We start from the raw sequence: 23,707 nt of genomic DNA on the forward strand, positions 1-23,707 counted from the left end.
GTACTATTATCATTATTACTAACCCATCTAAGAATTGAATCATTTTGATCTTTTCTTGAACTCCAAATGGAAAATACTGTTAAATCTCCATTACAAATTATTTCTTTGCAATCCTTAAAAATTCTAGAATAATTCTGAATGTTGAAGTACTAAATTGTGTTTGTTTTCAGTTTACCATTACTAAGAATATGTCCTACCACAGTTAATTCATTTGAAAGAGTTGAAGTTAATTGAATAAGAGTTAATGAAGAATTAAATGATCTTCTGTTGTATACCAAATAATGTTTCTTTTTCTAATTTAATAACATTGAGCAACTTCAACACATAATTATCAACTAGTATAATATTTGATTTACCATCATACTGCGTGAAAAATATTGTATGCAATATAAAGTTGTGTATAATTAGGATGAATTCAACCATCAGCAGTAGTAATTTCTGTTTCTTTGTTTGGACTATTTAAATTATCTGTTGCTTTTTTTAACCAGAAATAAGTAAAATTGATAACTCTCGATTCTGTTATTGATTTATTAAGGAAAAAGTTTATAAATTCCATTTTAAAATTGCTGTTACACAGTAACCATTAACATCAATCAAATTATCATTTTCATCAGATATAGTTATATCTAAATTCTGAATAGGATAAAAAATAGGAATACATACAGGATAATTTTGTTAATAAATTATTGGTCTTCCATGTTCAGCACTTGGTTTAAAGGAAAAAATAATATGTTTCTCTATGAAAAAGGTCAGCATGTTCAACAAACACTCCATCAACCAAATTAAAATTTATATTGATTAAGTCAAATGGAATAATTTTAGGAACATTCTTAGCAACAGTTCATCCATTAGCTTCAATAATTTGATTATTAAATCGTAAAACTCTAGCAATAAAAAATTTAGTATCCAGAAATAAATTAACATCACACTCAATAACTACTATGTTTAAAAATGTATCTGCTTTATGGTGTGGTTAGGTTTTTTTGTTTGAATAAATTTTTCTAAACTTTTTGATCTATACTGACCAAAAAGAATTTCTACTATTTCTTTATCAGTATACATTTTATTAATTGTTAATGGAATATTTCGAGTTAAAAGAGTTGTATAAAATCAACCAGTGATACGTTTTTAATAGTTCTCATATTTGTACAGCTAATGATTTTTGCAGAACAGTTGAATTATCACTCAGCTGAAAAAAATCTACTCATTTATATTAATAAAATTTATGTAAAAAATGACATAGTCTGAATGGAAAATAAGAATTCCAGAAAAAATATTAAAAACCTTTTACGAAATTTTATTTGATGTTCAATAATAGGACCAAGATGTTGTTCAAAAACAACATTAATGATTGATAACTAATCCTAGTTGTAAGAGAGATAACTAGGGTAAAATTACTTATCTGTACACTTATCCTGAAAGTTTAGATCAATCAAAATATCAAGAATATATAAAAAGATGTGAAAAATTTGTTGATAAAAATGTAGAGCATAAACAATGAACATAAATCTTGAATGTAACAATGGACTTAAATGCTGAATGTAATGAAGAACATTGACATAGGAAATTAACACTGAAGATAAACAATGAACATGTTTGACAAACTGAAACAATTAAAGGTTATTGATTTTTATTTTTAATAAATTTTCCAAAATACAGCTCAGAGGTAGTTAAAAAAGCTTGACGAATTAGAAGAGTAAAAGAACAATTAAAAGAAAAGATTAAAAATTAGGAAAACCAAGTAAGAATGCTATATTAAAAATTTAAAAAAAGATCAACCAGTCATTGATGCAATTGTCAGGTTAAACAAGGAATGAAAGGATCAGATTACAATGTGTTGAAAGCTACTGAATAAAGTAGAGAAGTTGAAACACAAATGATTCCTTATAATCAACATTATTTAGAAGAGTTTGATAATACTCCATAGTTAATCAAAGCGATGGTGATAAAATTGGTACACATTAAGTATATCAGAAATCTGTAATTTGTTAGGGCATAACAAAACAGAAAGAATGTATCAAAAGACAAAGACGTAAATAAATACAAGTGAAAGAAATTTGGAATTTATGAACTGTAGTGGAGACACTGTTTTTGGATTAAAACCTGTTGGTAATTTCAAACATATTGATAAATATTCATTTGAATTCAGTAGTAATACATTAAAAATTTTGGGAAAAAGGATATGAAGGTACTGATGTATTAATGAATCTGTTAACTCAAAAACAAAGTACTATGGATGATTTAGGTGACGAATTTGATTCTGTTGATTTATAAAATTATGCTAGATTTTAACGACTCAAAAGCTGTATTTGATGTAAGTAATCCAAATAAAATAAAATCAAGTATTGGAAATAAATATAATAATTTTATAAAAAGAATGGATGACAATTAATTTCTTAGCATAATACAAAGAAATCTTAGAGATTCTTTTAAACAAGTTGATAAAGGTTTAATAACAAGGCATACAGAAAAATCAATCGATCATGTTTGGTTGAATTATATTAGCGATTTAATGGATAAATTAACACTAATTCATGGTTAATAATTAGCTGGATATAAGAATTATCACGATGAAAAATTTGGAACAGCACAAATGTTAACAAAAATTTGGTGATTTATTTATTGATAATCCAAAAGGAATTCCATATTTAATTAGATGTTTGAGGAATCTTATCCACATGTATTATAAGTCAGAAATATTTGGTAAAGAATTAGTAAATATAATAACTAGTAAATTGCCTGATGAAATGAATCTTTCTGATTATAATTACTGTGGTCCTGAATCACAATTTGAAGAAAGATTATCTAGAGGAGATCAAGGAATAATTCAAAACATGAAGGTGGATTTATACCAGTTTTACTTGCTGCGTTAGGTGCAATTGGTTCATTAGCTGGTGGTGCAGCAACAATCGCAAAATCGGTTCATGATGAATAAAAAAAATGTTAAAGAATGAGAAGAAAAGAAAAGATATAATCAACATTGGAGAAAAAAGTAGGCAGAGAACAAAATTACAAACATTAGTTACTCAATTAAAAATCAAACATTTTCCTGATGTATGCGTGATTGACGAATTACCAAGTCATTCTAAAGAATATTAATCTGGAATAGTAAATTTAGATATGGCTGAGCATGCTGGTACTCATTGGATATGTTATTATAAGAAAAAAGATGTAAAATTCGTTTTTGATTCATTTGGTGGTAATATACCAAAACAGTTAGTTAGCTACTTGGCAAAAAATCACTTATGTTGTAGTGCTGAAATAACGCAGAACTTAAACCAATTAATTTGCATTTATTTATACTTATTTGTCTCAAAACTTATATCAAACAGTTAAATCTTTAATGAAGTTTTAAAATTAATGAATATACACTTTTGGGAATAAGGTAAATGTGAAAAACATTGGAGAATTAGAAAGAGTCAAAGATATTCATTTATCATTAGTTCCTTAAATGAAGGAAGATTTAGTGTCACTATATAAAAAAGAAAAAAATCGTTAGAGCCATTACAAATTAATTAAAGATATTCTAAGTTTTCAATCATCAATATATCCAAAAGTAAATGGTATAATCATCTAGTTCCAAAAAGAAATAGCAAAATGTTTTAAATTAACAAATGTTTATATTAATTTTAAATTTGATCCAATAAGCAGATATGATGCAGCTATGAAACAGTTCTTAGAAAAGGCTTTGTCAAATCTTGTAATAAACCTGAATATACTAGTATTCTAATAAATTTTTAATGAAAATATTAAACAACAAAATAAAACGAATCTATCAAATTGCTTTACAGTAAAGAAATTAGAAATAGATTTTTTAGATTATTTCTCAATTACCGGATTTTAACTGGATACTAAAATGAGTTCAGTAGTCTTCAAGATAAAATATATGATAAACAAATTACTGAATCCACATTTATGAGAAAGGCAAACAAAAATATATCACAGTTTTGAATACAATTTTTAGACATAAAAGAACTTATGTGGTTGGGATGAATATTAACATAGATCTGAAATATGATGATTTTTATATCACTGCATGTGTATCTAATGATCTGTATGAAATATATGATAGTAATGAATCAATGATGGTACATAAATGGAATTTTCTAACTGTAAGGATAAAAGATCACATTAAAATTCTAAAAAGAGATGTTGAGTTAATTAAGTCAGGTGAAATTAATATTTGATGATTTTTGATTCTATGTAAATGGAGAATCACAATCACATCTACTACTTGAAGTAGATTACTGAAGCACATAATCCTTGCAGACAAAATGGAAGACAATGAATTTGTACACCTTGTTCAATTTGTTAAATTAAAAAATGTAAATTTGTTAAAAAAATTTGAGGCTGTTTGGTTTCGCACACTAACACTTATGAAGAAATTAATATTGACAAGCATAAACAAATGGGAAAAAAGTTTAAAAGAAAAAAGTAATTTTTTCGCTATTTGTTATCTACGGCAATTTCATCTAGTGGAAATGGATTCACGAGTTTCAAAAATATGTAAAGGATATAAATATTTGTTAACTGATATTGACATTTCTATAAAATTTGCTTGTGGTATTCCACTTAAAGATAAAACAGGTAAAAATGATGATTCTTCTGAAAAAAATATTTAGACAGTGATCACCAAGTAATTCACAGTCAGGAAATTGCAAATCAAAGAATTTCAAGAGTTAATTAAAATTGTTTGTTAATCATATTCAACATTTTCTGATTAAATGCATCTGTTGGAGAAAGATTTCATAGAACAATTAAGAAAAGGTGTGGAAAAATTTGATCTACAAGCAAAATTACAAATGGGTTGATTTAGTTAAAAATCTTTTTGGTGTATCTAATAACACAAAACAGTCAATAATATAAATGAAACCAAAAGATGTAAATGCAGAAAATGAAAATATCTCAGTGAAAACTCTTTAGTTAACTACTTTGTTACATACTAATACTAAATATAAAATTGGTGATGAAGTAAGAACAAGTAAATTAAGAGGACTGTTCAAAAAAGATACACAGGAAATTGGACAACAGAAATTTTCGAAAGTGAAGATGTAAATCACTTTAAACCTATCATACATAAATTTCTTATGTAAATTAAAAGATTTAAATTTTGAAAAAAATTAAAAGGAAATTTTTACGAACAAGAAATACTGAAAACACCTTTCCAGATTTTTATCTCGCTGAAAAAGTTTTAAAGAAGAAAGGTAATCATGTATATGTTATATGGTTAAGACTTGATAATTCACACAATAATTGAGTTATTGATGTTTTATTTATCATTTTCTATTTAAAGAATATAAGCCTGCTTGATTTATAAATCTGTAATGTACATGAAACTGCTGGTTACACTTAACTGTCTAAAATTTTGTATATATTTACTGTTAACATTATCACGTAAATCGTTTCCAGAATTTGAATAGCCCAAAATATCACATACATTATTGGCTTTAAACCATGGATTATTACTTTCATCAATAATTATTGACTCTCTTTATCATCACTACAAGTTTGTAATTTTTAATATCTTAAAATTTATCTTTTAAGTATTATAATAAAATTTATTGAATTTGATTTTTATCTTAATCAATTTTTTCTTTATAACTGGAACGTGAAATTAAATTGATTTGTTCATTCTGCATTTAAAAATGAAACTCCTAAAGAGATTAGAATTACAATAAAAAGTACACTGTATTGATTGTATAAAATGAAACAAAACAATATTGAGAAAATATATCAGAATATATGAAAGAACTTATCAATAATTGGAATAAAAAGTTTTAGTTGTGATAGATATATAATAAAAGTCAAAAATTCTTCTAAATGTATTTAAAAATGTGACTCAAAAAGGGAAAGAAGCCTTAAATTATCGGAAACATAAAGAGAAGTATTATCAAAAGGCTGAATGTTTTGTGGAAAATTCATTTGTAAAATTCATATAAAAACTCATCACAAATAGACATATCATGAAAATACTAAAAACTGATCAGTAAACTTCATTATTCACACATTAATTGTGTAATTTTATAATGGGTATATGGTAATGTATTTATTTCATTGTGTAATCTTGTTGTGGTCTTCAGTCCTGAGACTGTTTTGATGCAGTTCTCCATGCTACTCAATCCTGTGCAAGCTGCTTCATCTCCCAGTACATACTGCAGCATGCATCCTTCTGAACCTGCTTAGTGTATTCATCTCTTGGTCTCCCTCTACGATTTTTACCCTCCGTGCTGCCCTCCAATACTAAATTGGTGATCCCTTCATGCCTCAGAACATGTCCTACCAACCGATCCCTTCTTCTAGTCAAGTTACATCCTCTTCTCCCCAAATCTATTCAGCACCTCCTGATTAGTTATATGATCTACCCATCTAATCTTCAGCATTCTTCTGTAGCACCACATTTCATAAGCTTCTATTCTCTTCTTGTCCAAACTATTTATCATCCATATTTCACTTCCATATATGGCTACACTCCATACAAATACTTTCAGAAACGACTTCCTGACACTTAAATCTATACTTGACGTTAACAAATTCCTCTTCTTCAAAACGTTTTCCTTGCATTGCTAGTCTACATTTTATATCCTCTCTACTTCGACGATCATTAGTTATTTTGCTCCCCAAATAGCAAAACTCCTTTACTACTTTAAGTGTCTCATTTCCTAATCTAATTCCCTTAACATCACCTGAGTTAATTCGACTTCATTCCAATATCCTCATTTTGCTTTTGTTGATGTTCATCTTATATCCTCCTTATAAGACACTGTCCATTCTGTTCAACTGCTCTTCCACGTCCTTTGCTATCTCTGACAGAATTACAATGTCATCGGCAAACCTTAAAGTTTCTATTTCTTCTCCATGGATTTTAATACCTACTCCGAATTTTCCTTTTGTTTCTTTTACTGCTTTCTGAATATACAGATTGAATAACATCAGGGAGAGGCTACACCCCTATCTCACTCCCTTCCCAACCACTGCTTCTCTTTCATTTCCCTCGAGTCTTATAACTGCCATCTGGTTCCTGTACAAATTGTAAATAGCCTTTCGCTCCCTATATTTTATCACTGCCACCTTCAGTATTCCAGACAACATTGTCAAAAACTTTGTGAAATAAAATATATTTATCATCGACCGAGCTTAAAACAATTTTATTACATTCTACTGTATGTAATTTGTGTTTAAAGGATAAATCAAATTCATTTTTCTATAGTGTTTTATTTTTTTATCTACACAATTTTGCTTTTTACAACAGGTTGTTAAACTGCTTTAGATTTTTTCTATTTTGTTTTTCGCCTTTATAAGCATACATTTTCGATCGTAAACTAATATTTTCTGCCATAATATTTACTGTAGTTTAAATACTACATTTTTTTGCATAACTCTCTTTTTTAAATATGGAATTTCATTAATACTGTCATTTGAATAATCGCATGTGCCAATTTGTTTATCATAGATTTCATATATTTATATAAATCTTCAGTTCTTCTATCATAAATGAAAGAATCTGTATCCATTTAACATAAATCACTATTTTGGTCATATTTTGGTTTGATAACGTTGTAATGAAAAGTGTGCATTTTTCTTTTTGAAATTTCTGGAACACTCATTCGAATGTAAACTGGTATATTAAATTTTAGTATTTTTTTCAAATGCACTAATGCTAGTTTTTGAAAACACTGTGGTATGTTCACAATCAGATTTGAGATAAATTGCTCATTTTTATTTATTTATTGATGCATTTAATTTACGTGGCAAAATTAGGGCCTTCAGACCCTCTCTTAGACCTTACCAGGCATACTCAAATTGAACGAATTTCAGTTTGTACAGAACATTAAGGACATATAACGTGTTATACAGTATTAATGTTAAAGAAAGAAGTAGAGATTATAACAGTAGTACAATGATAATTATAACAATCAAAAAAATAATTATAACAATCAAAAAAATAATTATAACAATCAAGAATAATAATAATAATAGTAAGGACTACATATATGAAAGTAAACATATTTTTCTTTTATGAATGTCAGTCCTATTGCTAGTTGGGAGTTTTTTCGCTATGTTCTAGCATCTTGTGAGTTATTCTCATTGAGGAGAGACATAAGACGATAGAATGGGTTGAAAGAGATATAGAAGAGATAGATAGGTTAGAGGAAGAGAAATAGAATGGTAAAATTCGAAGCTATGATGGAGAGGAGAAAGAAAGAGATGAGAGGGGCACAACAATGGTGGCTATACCGTCCCTAATATGTAACTTTTGTGGTCTGGGTTCGTTATTATTTTAATATCCTGTCTGTTTCTAATATGTTCCAGAGTTTTACCAAAAAGAGAGAAATTCATTAGTTTATAAAAAAAATTTCAAATTTGTTAGCTGCATTTTTCCATTTCTGTTTTAAAATCGTTGCATTTTTTCAACAGTCTGATTGTTCAGTCAACAAGATTCTACTAATGTTAAACTAAGACTTAAACGTTGTTTAAATTTCTATACTGTAAAGTATATTTTTCTTTATTATTTAATATTGTTAACTATTTATTATATTCTTCTGGTGATAATTATAAGTCCTTGAGGAAACAATGTTATATTTTGAATACTTTAAATCAACTTCTGAGACATAATTTACATTTACTATCATGTTGTGTTCCAAATATTTTTTCAGAATTAAATTATTTTGATCTAATGACTTGGTATTTTTAAATGGTAAAAACTGAGACATTGCATAACTGTATAATTCTTCGTGAAGAAACCAAATCTTGTCATAATAGTTTAATAAATCTATTTCAATTTTTGTCATTTTTAGCATAGAATCCCAAGACAATCCTGGCACTGTAAAGTGCCAGGCTGTATCGAGTTTAGAAGATTTAATACAAGTTCCTCTAAAAATATAGAAAATATTGTTAATATTAAAACATCAGATTTATTATATAATTTTGTATATTATTCTAAATTTTTAATATTGGATTTTTTCCAAACTATTTTTGTGCGGTTATAATCTATATCATAAATATTTTGTTTATTAAGTAATGGTTAAAATCTTTGCTTTTTAGGTTGCTTTGTTTCTTGTAATTTTTCTTGAGAATCGATATATTTGTAAAAGATAAATGGTATTTTTAATTATTAAATCTAATTGTTCACCTTTAACATTTTTTCTTTCCCTAAATTGTCTTTTTATAATCTCAGGAGAGAATTTACCGATATCTGAGTCCATAAATTTAAACATATAGAAAAAATATTGATCCAACTGTTTTACTAGAAGAAACATATTTTTGTTCATTATTTGGAAAAGCATTGATATCTTGAATATCTATTGCAAATACTTTGATAAACAATTGGCTGTCATAATTTGTTAAATTATGAATTGAAACAGGAATAATCTAGGATTTTGAAAATTAAATTTATAATCTTCATGTGCAGCTCTTCGATCTTTTCCTCTTAAATGACAATGATCACTTACTTTCTTTCTCCATTAGCAAGTCCTTTTTCACAAATAAAACAAGTTTTTGAATTTTTAAAATAGATTTTATATTGTTCTGTGATTTTCATTGGAATATTTTGGTCATGTATGTCAGCAATTTGTCTAGATTCTTGTATCATCATTTCAGCAAATATTTTTACTGCCTCCATGCCAGTATATGTTACAGGCTTATGATCACTGTATGAATTTTTGACACAATAAATAAATGAAATGGCATATTTTTTGATATTTATTAATATACGCTTTTTGGATTTGCTTGACAAGTGCTAACATCTTTTAAAAGACATTCGAAATCTGTATAAATTACAAAAGTTACATTTGAGGAATGTTTAAATTTTCAAATTTAATTTTTTCGCCTTCTACAGTCATATCTATTTTTACTTCCTTATTTCCTTTACAATGACTTTAGTGATTGTCTAATTTTCCATGTGAATAGAAACATCTTAATCATCTGTCACAACAATAAATTTGATGTCCATTTTTGGTTGATTGTGAACTGATTAATCTACACTCATACAATTAAGGATAATTCTGATACATGATGAAACACCGCTCTGGCGGGCGGTTTGTGGGTTCAAATTACCTCAGGACATGACCATGCGGTGCATTTGACCTGTGGTCGTCGCACGGTTGACGCTGGCAGCACTCCACATACACAGAAGTGTGTTGGTGCATATCAGGGTACAGTGCAGTGAGTAAGTGTGCATTCGTTTTCAGATGTGCTAATGGTGACTGTGTGTTGAACATGGCTCAAACAACACATATTGATGACATTATGAGGGATAGAATACTAGGGAGACTGGAGGCTGGTCAAACACAGCAGGTTGTAACACGGGTCTCAGACAGGAAACGTATTCAGGAGCTACAGTATGGGATGCCTAGAGTGTACAACACCACAAGAAGTCCGATATCTCACCATCAGTGTCCACAGATGGCCACAGAGTACTGCAGGTAGCCTTGCTCGGGACCTTACTGTAGCCACTAGAACAGTTGTCTCCAGACACACAGTTAACAGACGACTGAACAGACACGCTTTATTCGCCTGGAGACATGCAAGATGCATTCCACTGACCCCTGGTCACAGTACAGCCTGTAAAGCCTGTTGTCAAGAGCACAGTACATGGTCATTACAACAATGGTCCCAGATTATTTTCACAGACGAGTCCAGGTATAGTCTGAACAGTGATTCTCGCTGGGTTTTCGTCTGGTGTGAACCAGGAACTAGATACCAACCCGTTAATGTCCTTGAAAGGGACCTGCATGGAGATGGTGTTTGTTGGTGTGGGGTGGGATAATGATTGGTACATGTACACCCCTGCATGTCTTTGACAGAGGAGTTGTAACAGGTCAGGTGTATCTGGGCGTCATTTTGCACCAGTATGTCAACCTTTTCAGTGGTGCAGTGTGTCCCACCTTCCTCCTGATGGATGATAATGCTCAGCCCCACTGAGGTGCCAGTGTGGAGGAGTACTTCGAAACTGAAGGTATCAGGCGAATGGAGTGGCCTCCCTGTTCTCCAGACCTAAACCCCATTGAGCACATCTGGGATTCTCTCAATCAACGTATTGCTGAACGTCTTCAAACCCCTACGACACTTGAGGAGCTCCGACAGGCTTTGGTGCGAGAATGGGAGGCTATACCCCAGCAGCTACTCGACCACCTGATCCAGAGTATGCCAACCTGTTGTGCGGCCTGTATACGCGTGTATGGTTATCACATCCCGTATTGATGTCGGGGTACATGCACAGGAAACAGTGGCGTTATATAGCACATGTGTTTCGGGACAGTTTTCTCAACTTATCATTAATACCATGGACTTACAGATCTGTGTCGTGTGTGTTCCCTATGTCCCTATACTATCAGCGCCAGTTTTGTGTAGTGCCACATTGTGTGGCACCACAGTCTGCAATTATCCTTTATTTATGAGCATGAGTATAGATAGAGTTTTTTACAACAGTAATGAATATTATATTCTTTTCGAATTACAAGAAATTAACATGTTTCATTTATTATCTGTATGGTACAGAGTATATACAATTAAATTTTCATAATAAGTGTAAACACTAATAAAAATATTTCACTTATTTTCAAAGTTAGGAATGTCTGTTAATTGAACAGGAAAATTATTTTTTTTCTTTTCAAAAAGTTTTGTTTGGTTCTAACCCAATATTTTTATATTTACTAACTCTTTCTCCATCACAATCTGCTGGATATAAAGCTGATTTTAAAGGAATAATGAAAACATTTTTGATGTTCATTTTAACACCAACCATTGCTTTTTTGTCTTTAATTTCTTTTGTAAGATCAGCATAAGAAGAACCAGACATTGGTTTGTCTCTGTTAACACTGAATTATAATCTATTTATGAAAACAAAGACTAACTAGTTATTCCTTCACATTTCTTCCATTCTAGTTAATACTTTATTTGTTGATTTTTGATAATAACCTTCTAAATCAGTTGTTCTTAATACAACAGATTCTTGTATATCGTCTTGTCTTTTAAAATTACTACAAAATTTCATGTTTGCTTTAATCCCTCATCTTTGTATTAAAATGTTATTAAATTTAGTCATTATTTCTTTAATTTTATTAAAAAGTTCTTGTATTTCATCAGTATTATCATAAGTCATTATTCAAGATTTAAAAGCTGAATCACTGGGACGACAATTACTGCTGACAGCTACAAATGGGCAATTCAGAACCGGAGAAGAGGAATGCTGAGGAAGGGAGTACACATTCTCCATGACAATGCTCACTCACACATTGCTCGGCAAAGCGTTGCTCTCCTGCAACAGTTTCAGTGGAATACAATCACCTAGCCACCTTAGGGTCCTGGCATGGCGCCCAGTGACCATCACCTGTTCCCTAGGTTAAAAGAACATTTGGCTGAAAGGCGATTCAGCTCCGATGATGAGGTGAAAGTAGAGGTTCATAACATTCTGAAGAGCATGGCGGCGAGCTGTTATGACATGGGAATACAAAAACTGCCACAGCATCTACAAAAACGCATCGACAGATATGGTGATTATGTCGAAAAATAGCTAAATGTTCAAGCTGTAAACTGATGTAAACCATTGTAGAAATAAACAGGTCTATGTACGTATAAGAAAATAGGAGACCTTACTTTTGGGATTACCCTTGTTCTATAAGCTTTTGAAAATAATTGTCATTATCTCACATCTTTTGTTGAGATCAATTAAGTGTTGTTTATTAAGCATAGAATATTGTTTTAAATTTCTCGTTTTACAAATTGATCAAAGTAGTTGTAAAGATTTTATATTCAATTCGTTATCATTATTAGTAATAGTGTCCTCAGAGCTTTTGGTAAGATCGATTAATTGTTCTTCATTAAGTTTATGGTAATTTTTTGTGTTTTGTTTTTATAGATTTCATGAAGATATTTTAAAGATTTTTTTAATTCAGTTTGTTATTGTTATTATTAATAGGATCAACAGGGTTTAGATTAAGATCCATTAATTTTTCAGTATTAAGCTATGCATAATTATTAAAATTTTCTGTTTTACTAAGTGGTTGAAGTTCTTTTATATTTTTATGTCTTAGTTCTCCCTTTTTCATTTCTTTTTTAATGTGATAATCAACAAATTCCAAGAGGTCTTGTCTAGTTGCATTTGAATAACCTTTTCCTTTACAATACTTTTCTAAATCAGAATAACTTTATACATATTTTTCCTTACAATAATTTTCTAAGTTTTGAAGTACCTTAGCTTTGGATTAGATTTTGTTTTTTATATAACAAGAATTTAGATTTTTTGAAATTATAAATGTTTATGGTTGAAATGTACCTTTGAGTTTTTAAATGAAAATTTCAATCATTGGTATAGGTGGATGAGGTTTGAAAGAACTTATTTATAAAGAAAAAAGTATAAGATTATTTTATATATTTAAATAAATTATAATTTAGATAAGCACAATCTCAGAGAGCTTATTTAAAAACAAAAATTTTATTAGATTTTTATTTTTGTAAATAAAATTGAAATATCTTTTGTTGGTGTAGATAAACACGATCTTGTACAAAGATTTATGAGATATTTTCTGTTTTAAATACAATGGGAATATCATTGTTAGTGGGATACAGCAAAACTAAAATCTTAGTTTTGAAACAGGAAATAAAAAAAAAGATGTGCTCTTTGCGTCAGGTATGGCGTACATATATCACTCCAATTAACACTGCTTTTGCTCGCAGACTGTAAATTCTTAGCATCTCTCCTGTGATGGACTGTGTATGACTGCAATGGACATTTTATGTGTTGTTATCGGTTTGGCAATGCATACTCTATAATTTACAGACTTGACTGGCTTTGTATGTAAGAGGCGAGTCATGCAGCATCTCTTTAAGATCCATGTACTTGTCATACAAAGATTCGCCACAGCTCTGTTTAGTTGATAGACATATTAACGGAAAACAGGAGATATATAAGTAAAATGACAATAAAATATATGAAATAACTGTATAAAATCCTGTAGAATAATGTTATAGATAAATCTAGATATTTAAAGTACAAACCAGTAATGTTTATGAATTAAAGCTTGCACAGAAATGAGGAATGTGGCCTCATATACATTTGCAGATTGAAATAAAGACAGACAAGCAGAGCAGAGCACAGTCAACAGAAACTCAAATGAGTAAAGTTCATTTAACTGTAGAGTAATTCATAAAAAATCAAGACTCATTCAAGTCTAGATGTAAACACATGCAGTCACAATGTAAATTTAAGTTAATTTTTTTGAATAATGGACATGAAATATATGTAATAAGTTCATTACGCATGTATGCAGTCAGTATCAACAGCTGCAAATGATCATTGTTCACCAGTGCCTGCAACCCCGTAAATCAAACTAAAATTCGGGTAAACACGCAAAAATAAATCACTGAAAAACGTGTCAAATTTTGTATGTCCCATAAATGTTACGTCCTTAAATTGCCCTAGGCCCACACAATTCGTGGTTGCTTCCCGCATTGTTCCCTCAACAAAAACATCAACACTGGCCTCTTATGAGAGACCGTACACAAAGGATTATGACCAGCAAAAGCCCATAAGCGCGCTCCCACTCTCGATTAAACGGTCTCTGTAATGTCACACACTAATGAGCCGAAAGTATATGCTTGACACTAATTATAAATAGACATATAAAAGCTAATTATGCTTACAGTAGACATATGATGCAGTAGTAAAAGACACAGAAAATTATTGCAGTCACTGTGAAGCCTATCATCAAAAATGTGAATCAGTATTAAATAAGATACTATAGTAAAACTTGGTCAAAATGGAACATGTTTAACTCTGCAAGCTGCCCAAAGGATACAAGTATCTTAATCTTGGCACGTTCAGTACACTTCTATGAACTAATTTTCTGTACAAAGCAAGACAGTGCCTAATGTGGAAATGGTATGCAAATTTTAAGATTTAATTAAAAATTCGCTGTGTGATACAGAAAAGTAGCTTATACAAAGTGGCAAGGTAATGGCTGTGCTGCTGAACTTTTTATATCAAATTGATATGCAAATTAATTAAGCTGATCAATAAATTAACCCCTACCCCTATGTCATGTGGTTTCCTGAGACAGTGTTAGGGTCCCCACCTCCCCCCCCCACCCCCCCACCCACTCCTGCCCCTCACCACCTTCTACTTTTCGGGAATTCTGAATGTTCGCAACAAAATAGAATTTTCGCTCTAAAATTAAGTTGTCAATTCAGAGGACATAATATTAACGAAAACTGTTGATGGAGATTGTTTATGAAATGGCAATAGAAATCAAAAAAATTCAGAGGATGGGAAATTGGCAAATTATGTGCTGCTGAGGACAAAATTACACTACTGGCCATTAAAATTGCTACACCACGAAGCTGACGTGCTACAGACGCGAAATTTAACCGATGGGAAGAAGATGCTTTGATACGCAAATGAGTAGCTTTATAAAGCATTCACACAAGGTTGGCGCCAGTGGCGACACCTACGAAGTGCTGACATGAGGAAAGTATCCAACCGATTTCTCATACACAAACAGCAGTCGACCAGCGTTGCCTGGTGCAACGTTGGTGTGATGCCTCGTGTAAGGAGGAGAAATGCGTACCATCACGTTTCCGACTATGATAAAGGTCGGATTGCAGCCTATCGCTATTGCGGTTTATCGTATAGCGACATTGCTGTTCGCGTTGGTCGATATCCAATGAATGTTAGCAGAATATGGAATCATTGGGTTCAGGAGTGTAATACGGAATGCCGTGCTGGATCCCAACGGCCTCGCATCACTAGCAGTCGAGATGAGAGTCATCTTATCTGCATGGCTGTAAGGGATCGTGCAGCCACGTCTCGATCCCTCAGTCAACAGATGGGGACGTTTGCAAGACAACAACCATCTGCACGAACAGTTCGACGACGTTTGCAGCAGATTGGACTATCGGCACGGGGACCACGGCTGCGGTTACCCTTGACGCTGCATCACAACACGAGCGCCAGCGATGGTGTACTTAACGACGAATATGGGTGCCCGAATGGCAAAACATTATTTTTTCGCATGAATCCAGGTTGTATTTACAGCATCATGATCGTCGCATCCGTGTTTGGCGACATCGCGGTGAACGCACATTGGAAGCTTGTATTCGTCATCGCCATACTGGCGTATCACTGGGTGTGATGGTATGGGGTGCCATTGGTTACACGTCTCGTTCACCTCATGTTCGCATTGACGGCACTTTGAACAGTGGGCGTTGCATTTCAGATGTGTTACGACCTGTGGCACTACCCTTCATTCGATCCCTGCGAAACCCTACATTTCAGCAGGATAATGAACGACCGCATGTTTCAGGTCCTGTACTGGCCTTTCTGGATACAGAAGAAGTTCGACTGCTGCCGTGGCCAGCACATTCTCCAGATCTCTCACCAATTGAAAACGTCTGGTCAATGGTGGCCGAGCAACTGGCTCAACACAATATGCCAGTCACTACACTTGATGAACTGTGGTATCGTGTTGAAGCTGCATGGGCAGCGGTACCTGTACACGTCATTCAAGCTCTGTTTGACTCAGTGCCCAGTCGTATCAAGGCCGTTATTACGGCCAAAGGTGGTTGTTCTGAGTATTGATTTCTCAGGATATATGCACCCAAATTGCGTGAAAATGTAATCACATGTCAGTTCTAGTATAACATACGAGGTGTTTCAAAAATGACCGGTATATTTGAAACGGCAATAAAAACTAAACGAGCAGCGATAGAAATACACCGTTTGTTGCAATATGCTTAGGACAACAGTACATTTTCAGGCAGACAAACTTTCGAAATTACAGTAGTTACAATTTTCAACAACAGATGGCGCTGCGGTCTGGGAAACTCTATAGTACGATATTTTCCACATATCCACCATGCGTAGCCATAATATGGCGTAGTCTCTGAATGAAATTACCTGATACCTTTGACAACGTGTCTGGCGGAATGTTTCGAATAGCCCAAAGCAATCACACGATCATCGAAATATTCATTCAGGAAATTAAAGACGTCGGCCGTGCGATGTGGCCGGGCACCATCTTGCATAAACCACGAAGTGTTCGCAGTGTCGTCTAAGGCAGTTTGTACCGCCACAAATTCACGAAGAATGTCCAGATAGCGTGATGCAGTAATCGTTTCGGATCTGAAAAATGGGCCAATGATTCCTTTGGAAGACATGGCGGCCCAGACCAGTACTTTTTGAGGATGCAGGGACGATGGGACTGCAACATGGGGCCTTTCGGTTCCCCATATGCGCCAGTTCTGTTTATTGACGAAGCCGTCCAGGTAAAAATAAGCTTCGTCAGTAAACCAAATGCTGCCCACATGCATATCGCCGTCATCAATCCTGTGCACTATATCGTTAGTGAATGTCTCTCGTGCAGCAATGGTAGCGGCGCTGAGGGGTTGCCGCATTTGAATTTTGTATGGATAGAGGTGTAAACTCTGGCGCATGAGACGATACGTGGACGTTGGCGTCATTTGGACCGCAGCTGCAACACGGCGAACGGAAACCCGAGGCTGCTGTTGGATCACCTGCTGCACTAGCTGCACGTTGCCCTCTGTGGTTGCCGTACGCGGTCGTCCTACCTTTCCAGCACGTTCCCAGTCCGTTGAAATTTTTCAAACAGATCCTTTATTGTATCGCTTTTCGGTCCTTTGGTTACATTAAACCTCCGTTGAAAACTTCGTCTTGTTGCAACAACACTGTGTTCTAGGCGGTGGAATTCCAACACCAGAAAAATCCTCTGTTCTAAGGAATGAACCATGTTGTCTACAGCACACTTGCACGTTGTGAACAGCACACGCTTACAGCAGAAAGACGACGTACAGAATGGCGTACTCACAGACTGCGTTATCTTCTACATCTTTCACATCACTTGCAGCGCCATCTGTTGTTGAAAATTGTAACTACTGTAATTTCGAAAGTTTGTCCGCCTGAAAATGTACTGTTGTCCCAAGCATATTGCAACAAACGGTGTATTTCTATCGCTGCTCGTTTAGTTTTTATTGCCGTTTTAAATACACCGGTCATTTTTGAAACACCTTGTATTTGTCCAATGAATACCCGTTTATCATCTGCATTTCTTCTTGGTGTAGCAATTTTAATGGCCAGTAGTGTATGACAGGGATACTCTTGTTTAACTTCTGATCACATCGTATTCTGTGCTCCCACCACTGTTAAGATGCTTTATGGTGCACCGCCAGGTGTTACGCACAGCACTTGTATTTTACTGCGCAGCGTGCCGTGCCAAGCAGTCGCGGCTGTCACTCGTGCGGTGTTCTGTAGCTGAATTAGCAGTCACGCACGTCGCGCCACGCACATGCATGTGGCGGTCCGCAGCAGAAGCACGGGACCCGTACTGGTAGCACCACATCAGACTAGACCGTAGCTGTCTCGCGCTATCTTGAGACCTTGGCCTTCACGTACTGGGCCGCTTCCCCTGTCCCCCCACTTCTGCTCAGAGCCCCCCTCCCCCCCCCCACCCAACACTTGGTCACCTCCCCGCATCCTCTATTGTTCAGTGCCGAACGGAATGGGGCCGCAGATGTCCCACGTCCAGCCAGCGGTCAAAGGGAATTGACAGACGATTGTAATGCGAGCTACTATTCCCGAGGTGCGTGGCGGTGGGTGCCTGCCACTCCCTTTAGAACGAACAACAGATTTTTTCGAAGATTAGCGTCTTCCTCCCACAGTTGTGTCCTGATGAACAATAACATGTATTTCGAAGTCTGCAGCTGACGCCAGAAGTGTCAAGCTATCTGTTTCTCCCAGAATGAACAAAGGGTGTTATTCCAAAGGTAGCAGCTGTGTCCTATTTTCCAGCCACATGCAGTCACTTGCGAGCAAACAAACTATTCTCGAAAGTTCCCTCTATCTGTTTGTCCCAAAAATTTTTTCTTCCCCACAGCAGCGTTCTACTTCTCAGCTAACTGCACCAATCCTGCTCGAACCCAATTGAACAAAAAGAAGGCACATTCTAACTTGCTTATATGGTTCTGAGTTCCTATTGGTCCTCTGCAAAATAGAGGATGGAGCCTGAAGGAACATAAAGCCCAAACCTATCCCCCACAACCATCATCAGCCTTTGACAATGCCTAGTAGTGTTCATGTACTCGTCGCAAGGTGAAACTGTCAGCCAGTAGCAGTACCAGTGGCAGTGGTGATAGGAAACGGCCAAGCTGGGAGCGAGTGCCGTGTGAACTGAAATTGCGATAATTACAGAATTTCACAAAGAAGTTGAAACGCTGGAAATGCTGACCTCTGAGGGGAATAGAGGTGTCACCATATGCAGCTAACTTGCGAGAGGGCGGGGCCAATGCAAGACACCATCTCATCAGAACATGTGTCTATATGAATCCAATCAAAGTTTCTGTAGGTCCTTTGTTACTAATCTCTGTTTTTACGAGTGCTGAATCTAGTTTGTTGCAACAGTTATCCATTACTGTACTTACCAAAAGGACTGGTGACGTTGATGAGGCGGCCCTTGGACTTCTTGAGGAACGGCAGGAACGCCTTGGAGACCCTTATAGCGCCCACCGTGTTTGCTTCCAGAACCTGCTTGAATTTCTCCAGCGGTGTGACGTCCGTTTCGCCGAAGTCGGTAATTCCTGCGTTGTTTACCACCGCCCACAACTCTAAAATAGGAACGAAAATATCGCTCACACGATTATATTTTCCTCGTATCAACACAAGGAAAGGTCAAAATGTGTTATGTTGTGAAAGGACTGCCGGAAAGTTTAGCTTTGACCAGCTGTAATTGTAACCATGCTCAAATACGTTACTCAGTATACACTCGTCAAAAGGTAGTTCCGTAAGGCAAAATGTAATGAAGTGTATTATCATTGTGCTGAATGAATCTGATTTGGACAGATAATTAATGTTTTCACCTACTTTCTCTCTTACGTAAACTCCTTTTCTCTCCCCTAGACCATCCAGTCATGACGACAGCAGAACAACAAACCTCCCCACAACTTTCGCCCCATCATCGCCAAGACGGCTCTGAACACACACAACTTCCTCTGCGGTAATACCACATTTCTGTTCCCTAAGTAAACTGACTATAACGTACCATCATTCACAGTAATATCGTCTTTACTTTAACCGTGCAACCAGCCAGTGGTCTACTCCTGAATATTAATGTGAAATGTATGTGAAAATTATCTGTTGAACTGAGAGACAAGACCAAAGTAATTCAAAAGCGCTTTTCTGGAGTTACAGCACGCTGGTTAAAGCAGTCACAGAATTTTAAGGACATGCTGAGGAAGGCTACAAGAGAATCTTTGCAAGAAAGCCGATGTTCTTTTTCGTCTAATGCTTTTTGATGAGTTTAGAGGGACAATAACTGAGTCATAAGTCAAACAATTTCGAATGCCTCTGACACACACCTCACGTTTTAATCATAACAATGAAGTGAGGATCCTTGTGAAGGCACCCTTTGCGACTGCAAAAAGAAATAAAGTTACTAATAACGGTATAAAGTACCGCCGCCGTGTACTGATAACAGTCATGCGACGAAAATACACGGTCCAGTCACATTAATGTGAGCACCGCCTATGTTCGATGTCAACGTGCAAGTGTGTGACTCACAGACGGAAGTGGCACTTGCAGCGGAGGGTATACAGGGTGGTCCATTGATCGTGACCGGCCAAATATCTCACGAAATAAGCGTCAAACGAAAAACTACAAACAACGAAACTTGTCTAGCTTGAAGGGGGAAACCAGATGGCGCTATGGTTGGCCCGCTATATGGCCCTACCGTAAGTCAAACGGATATCAACTGCGTTTTTTTAAATAGGAACCCCCATTTTTTATAACATATTCGTGTAGTAGGTAAAGAAATATGAATGTTGGACCACATTGTTCGCTCTGTGATGGATGGCGCTGTAATAGTCACAAACATATGGCTCAGAATTTTAGACGAACACTTGGTAACAGGTAGGTTTTTCAAATTAAAATACGGAACGTAGGTACGTTTGAACATTTTATTTCGCTTGTTCCAATGTGATACAGGTACCTTTGTGAACTTATCGCTTCTGAGAACGCATGCTGTTACAGCGTGATTACCTGTAAATACCACATTAATGCAATAAATGCTCAATATGATGTCCGTCAACCTCAATGCATTTGGCAATACGTGTAACGACATTCCTCTCAACAATGAGTAGTTCGCCTTCCGTAATGTTCGCATTGACAATGCGCTGACGCATGTTGTCAGATGCTTCGGTGGATAACGATAGCAAATATCCTTCAACTTTCCCCACTGAAAGAAATCCGGGGACGTCAGATCCGGTGAACGTGCTTCGACGACCAATCCACCTGTCATGAAATACTCTATTCAATACCGCTTCAATCGCACGCGAGCTACGTGCCGGACATCCATCACCCGAGTCTAGAGACGCTGCAGACAGCAGCGGGAACTAGCCCGGATGTCGCCCGCCATTCGGTCCGACAAACAGGACTGATGCTCTAGGATACCACTTATTTTCAAATCAGGACCCCTTTGGTTGCAATCCGCGACATCCTTACAGCACACTGGTGCGTCAACGATTTTCTACGCCCCATTTTGTCGTCTTCACGGCAAGCCATACTGGGCTTATACTTTAGTAAGATAATGTCCGTCCGCACATGGCGAGAGTTTCTACTGCTTTTCATCCTGCTTGCCAAATCATACTTTGGCGAGAAAGGTCGTGGGATCTCTCACCAATTGAGAACATTTAGAGCATTATGGCCGGGGCCCTCCAACTATCTCGGAGTTTTGGCGATCTAACGCGCCAGTCGGACAGAATTTGGCACGATACGCCACAGGAGGATATCCAGCAACTGTGTCAATCAATGCCAAGCAAACTAATTGATTCCATAAGAGACAGAAGTGGACCAGCGAGATACTGTCTTGCTCAATTTGTGAAGCTCTTCGTCTTGAATAAATAGTCCAGTCGTTCTAAATTGTAATTATTTGTTTGTCTGCACAAGTACATCACAGCCACTAATTTCCGTCTCATTCGGATAATTTCGTCGTGTTCGTTTGTTTTGTCTTAAATTGCAGACGTAGTCATGCTGCAGAAAGACTCTGGTGATTAGATTGGATATGGCGAGTAACTATTGACGAAGCATAGAACTTGTTGTGACTGACAATTCGTAGTTATTCGCAAACACAACTTTTATTGATGTAAGTTCACAAGGTTGATGACTGAACAACAAACGAAAGGTAACAATAACGATGCCAGTAAAAGTCTCCTAATTGACGCAAACAAAAGTTCACTTTTAAGCTGTCTCTAGTCGATCAGGTTTTGGCGTAGTGATACGGCTTGCAGGCCGTGCTTCGAGCTCCCCCTGCAGGAAGTAGTGCTCGGAATGGCTGTTTCAATTATCTTGTTTGTAAATAGCCATTGTTTACCATGGTGATTTTGGGTACGCCTTGGGCATAGACAACCTCGTCATCTGGCGTGTAATATGGGTTGCCGGCCCTCAGGGGCTACCTTGGCTCCTGTATAACGGAACTGTGGAGGGAATAAAGGAATTTGTGGAAGAACTTAACTATAAGAAGCGATCGGTTGATTGGATACATCAAAGGAATCGACAACTTGTTAATGAAAGGAATAGTGGCTAGTAAAAATTGTAGAGGGACAACAATAAGATTCAAATGCATGTAGGCTCCAATAGCTGCCCAGAAATGAAGAGCCTTGAACAAGATAGACAAGCGTGGATATTTTATACATTTGTATAAATTATTTTAATTGCTGGCATCATTTGACCTGCCATGTAGTGACTAAGAAAGGTGGTGTTTCCACAATATTGAATTATACGTGTACATAAAATGAAGCTTATTTAGTTACGGGTTTTACGTTTTAGCAAAGTTGCAATTGTAAATACTTGGAAATAGGAACTTAAAAGTAATTAGTAAATAGAAATGTGTGAAATGAACAACTTATGTATTAGGAAGATAGGAAGACAAAAAAGACGTTAGATTTATAGAACGCTACCAAACATACTGTCCAGAAGGGTGTAGGCCTGCCTCTCGCTTCTGGACAGCCCCTGCCCGATCTACTATACACGCCATCTGAGGAACTTAGGAATGCTTTGAGCCTCAGATGGCTTGATTCTGCATATACGTTATACTTTAAAAGGTAGCATGTACTGTTCTGTATTTCTAAAGTTCTCTTGCAATCTAATACTACTGTCTGAAGTATTCTCCCTATTGTGACAGTCTGGTGACTATGCATTCGCCTTATTCGGTGTTGGTCGGTCTGCGCCTGAGCCGCTGTGTTCTGATATGCTACAACAACTACTGTTGCCTGTGTCGCTAGTATTTTCTATGTTGTCATTCATCGCCTGTGCTCTCTGGCTCTGAGCACTATGGGACTTAACATCTGAGGTCATAAGTCCCCTCGAACTTACAACTACTTAAACCTAACTAGCCTAAGGACATCACACACATCCATGCCCGAGGCAGGATTCTAACCTGCGACCGTAGCAGTCGCGTGGTTCCGGACTGAAGCGTCTAGAACCGCTCGGTCACAGCGACCGGCATCGCCTGAGCTCATTACCATCCGTTCTCTCGTCGCTGCAAGTGGCGCTCTGGATATTCTTTTCGGACAACCTTGAGATCGGCCCACAATGACTGATATCAAATTGACTTTGTGATGTGTTATACTGTGTGCATATGCTAGTCGTCTTTCCTGAAGTGGACGGTTACAATATGTGTTCTGGGGTCAACATGTCTCCACGTGCACA

General features: G+C 35.6%; 1 protein-coding gene across 1 annotated transcript in view; it reads right to left on the minus strand.

Annotated features, from left to right (window-relative positions):
* Positions 1 to 23,707, minus strand: part of LOC124620640 (estradiol 17-beta-dehydrogenase 2-like) — a 186,876-nt gene that overhangs the window by 65,882 nt on the left and 97,287 nt on the right. The window contains exon 4 of the mRNA XM_047147083.1: positions 19,429 to 19,611. Within this exon, the coding sequence (XP_047003039.1) occupies positions 19,429 to 19,611 (183 nt within the window). The remainder of the gene's footprint in view (positions 1 to 19,428; positions 19,612 to 23,707) is intronic.

Source organism: Schistocerca americana, chromosome 1, assembly GCF_021461395.2.
Source record: "Schistocerca americana isolate TAMUIC-IGC-003095 chromosome 1, iqSchAmer2.1, whole genome shotgun sequence".
In the NCBI taxonomy this organism is placed as follows: domain Eukaryota; kingdom Metazoa; phylum Arthropoda; class Insecta; order Orthoptera; family Acrididae; genus Schistocerca; species Schistocerca americana.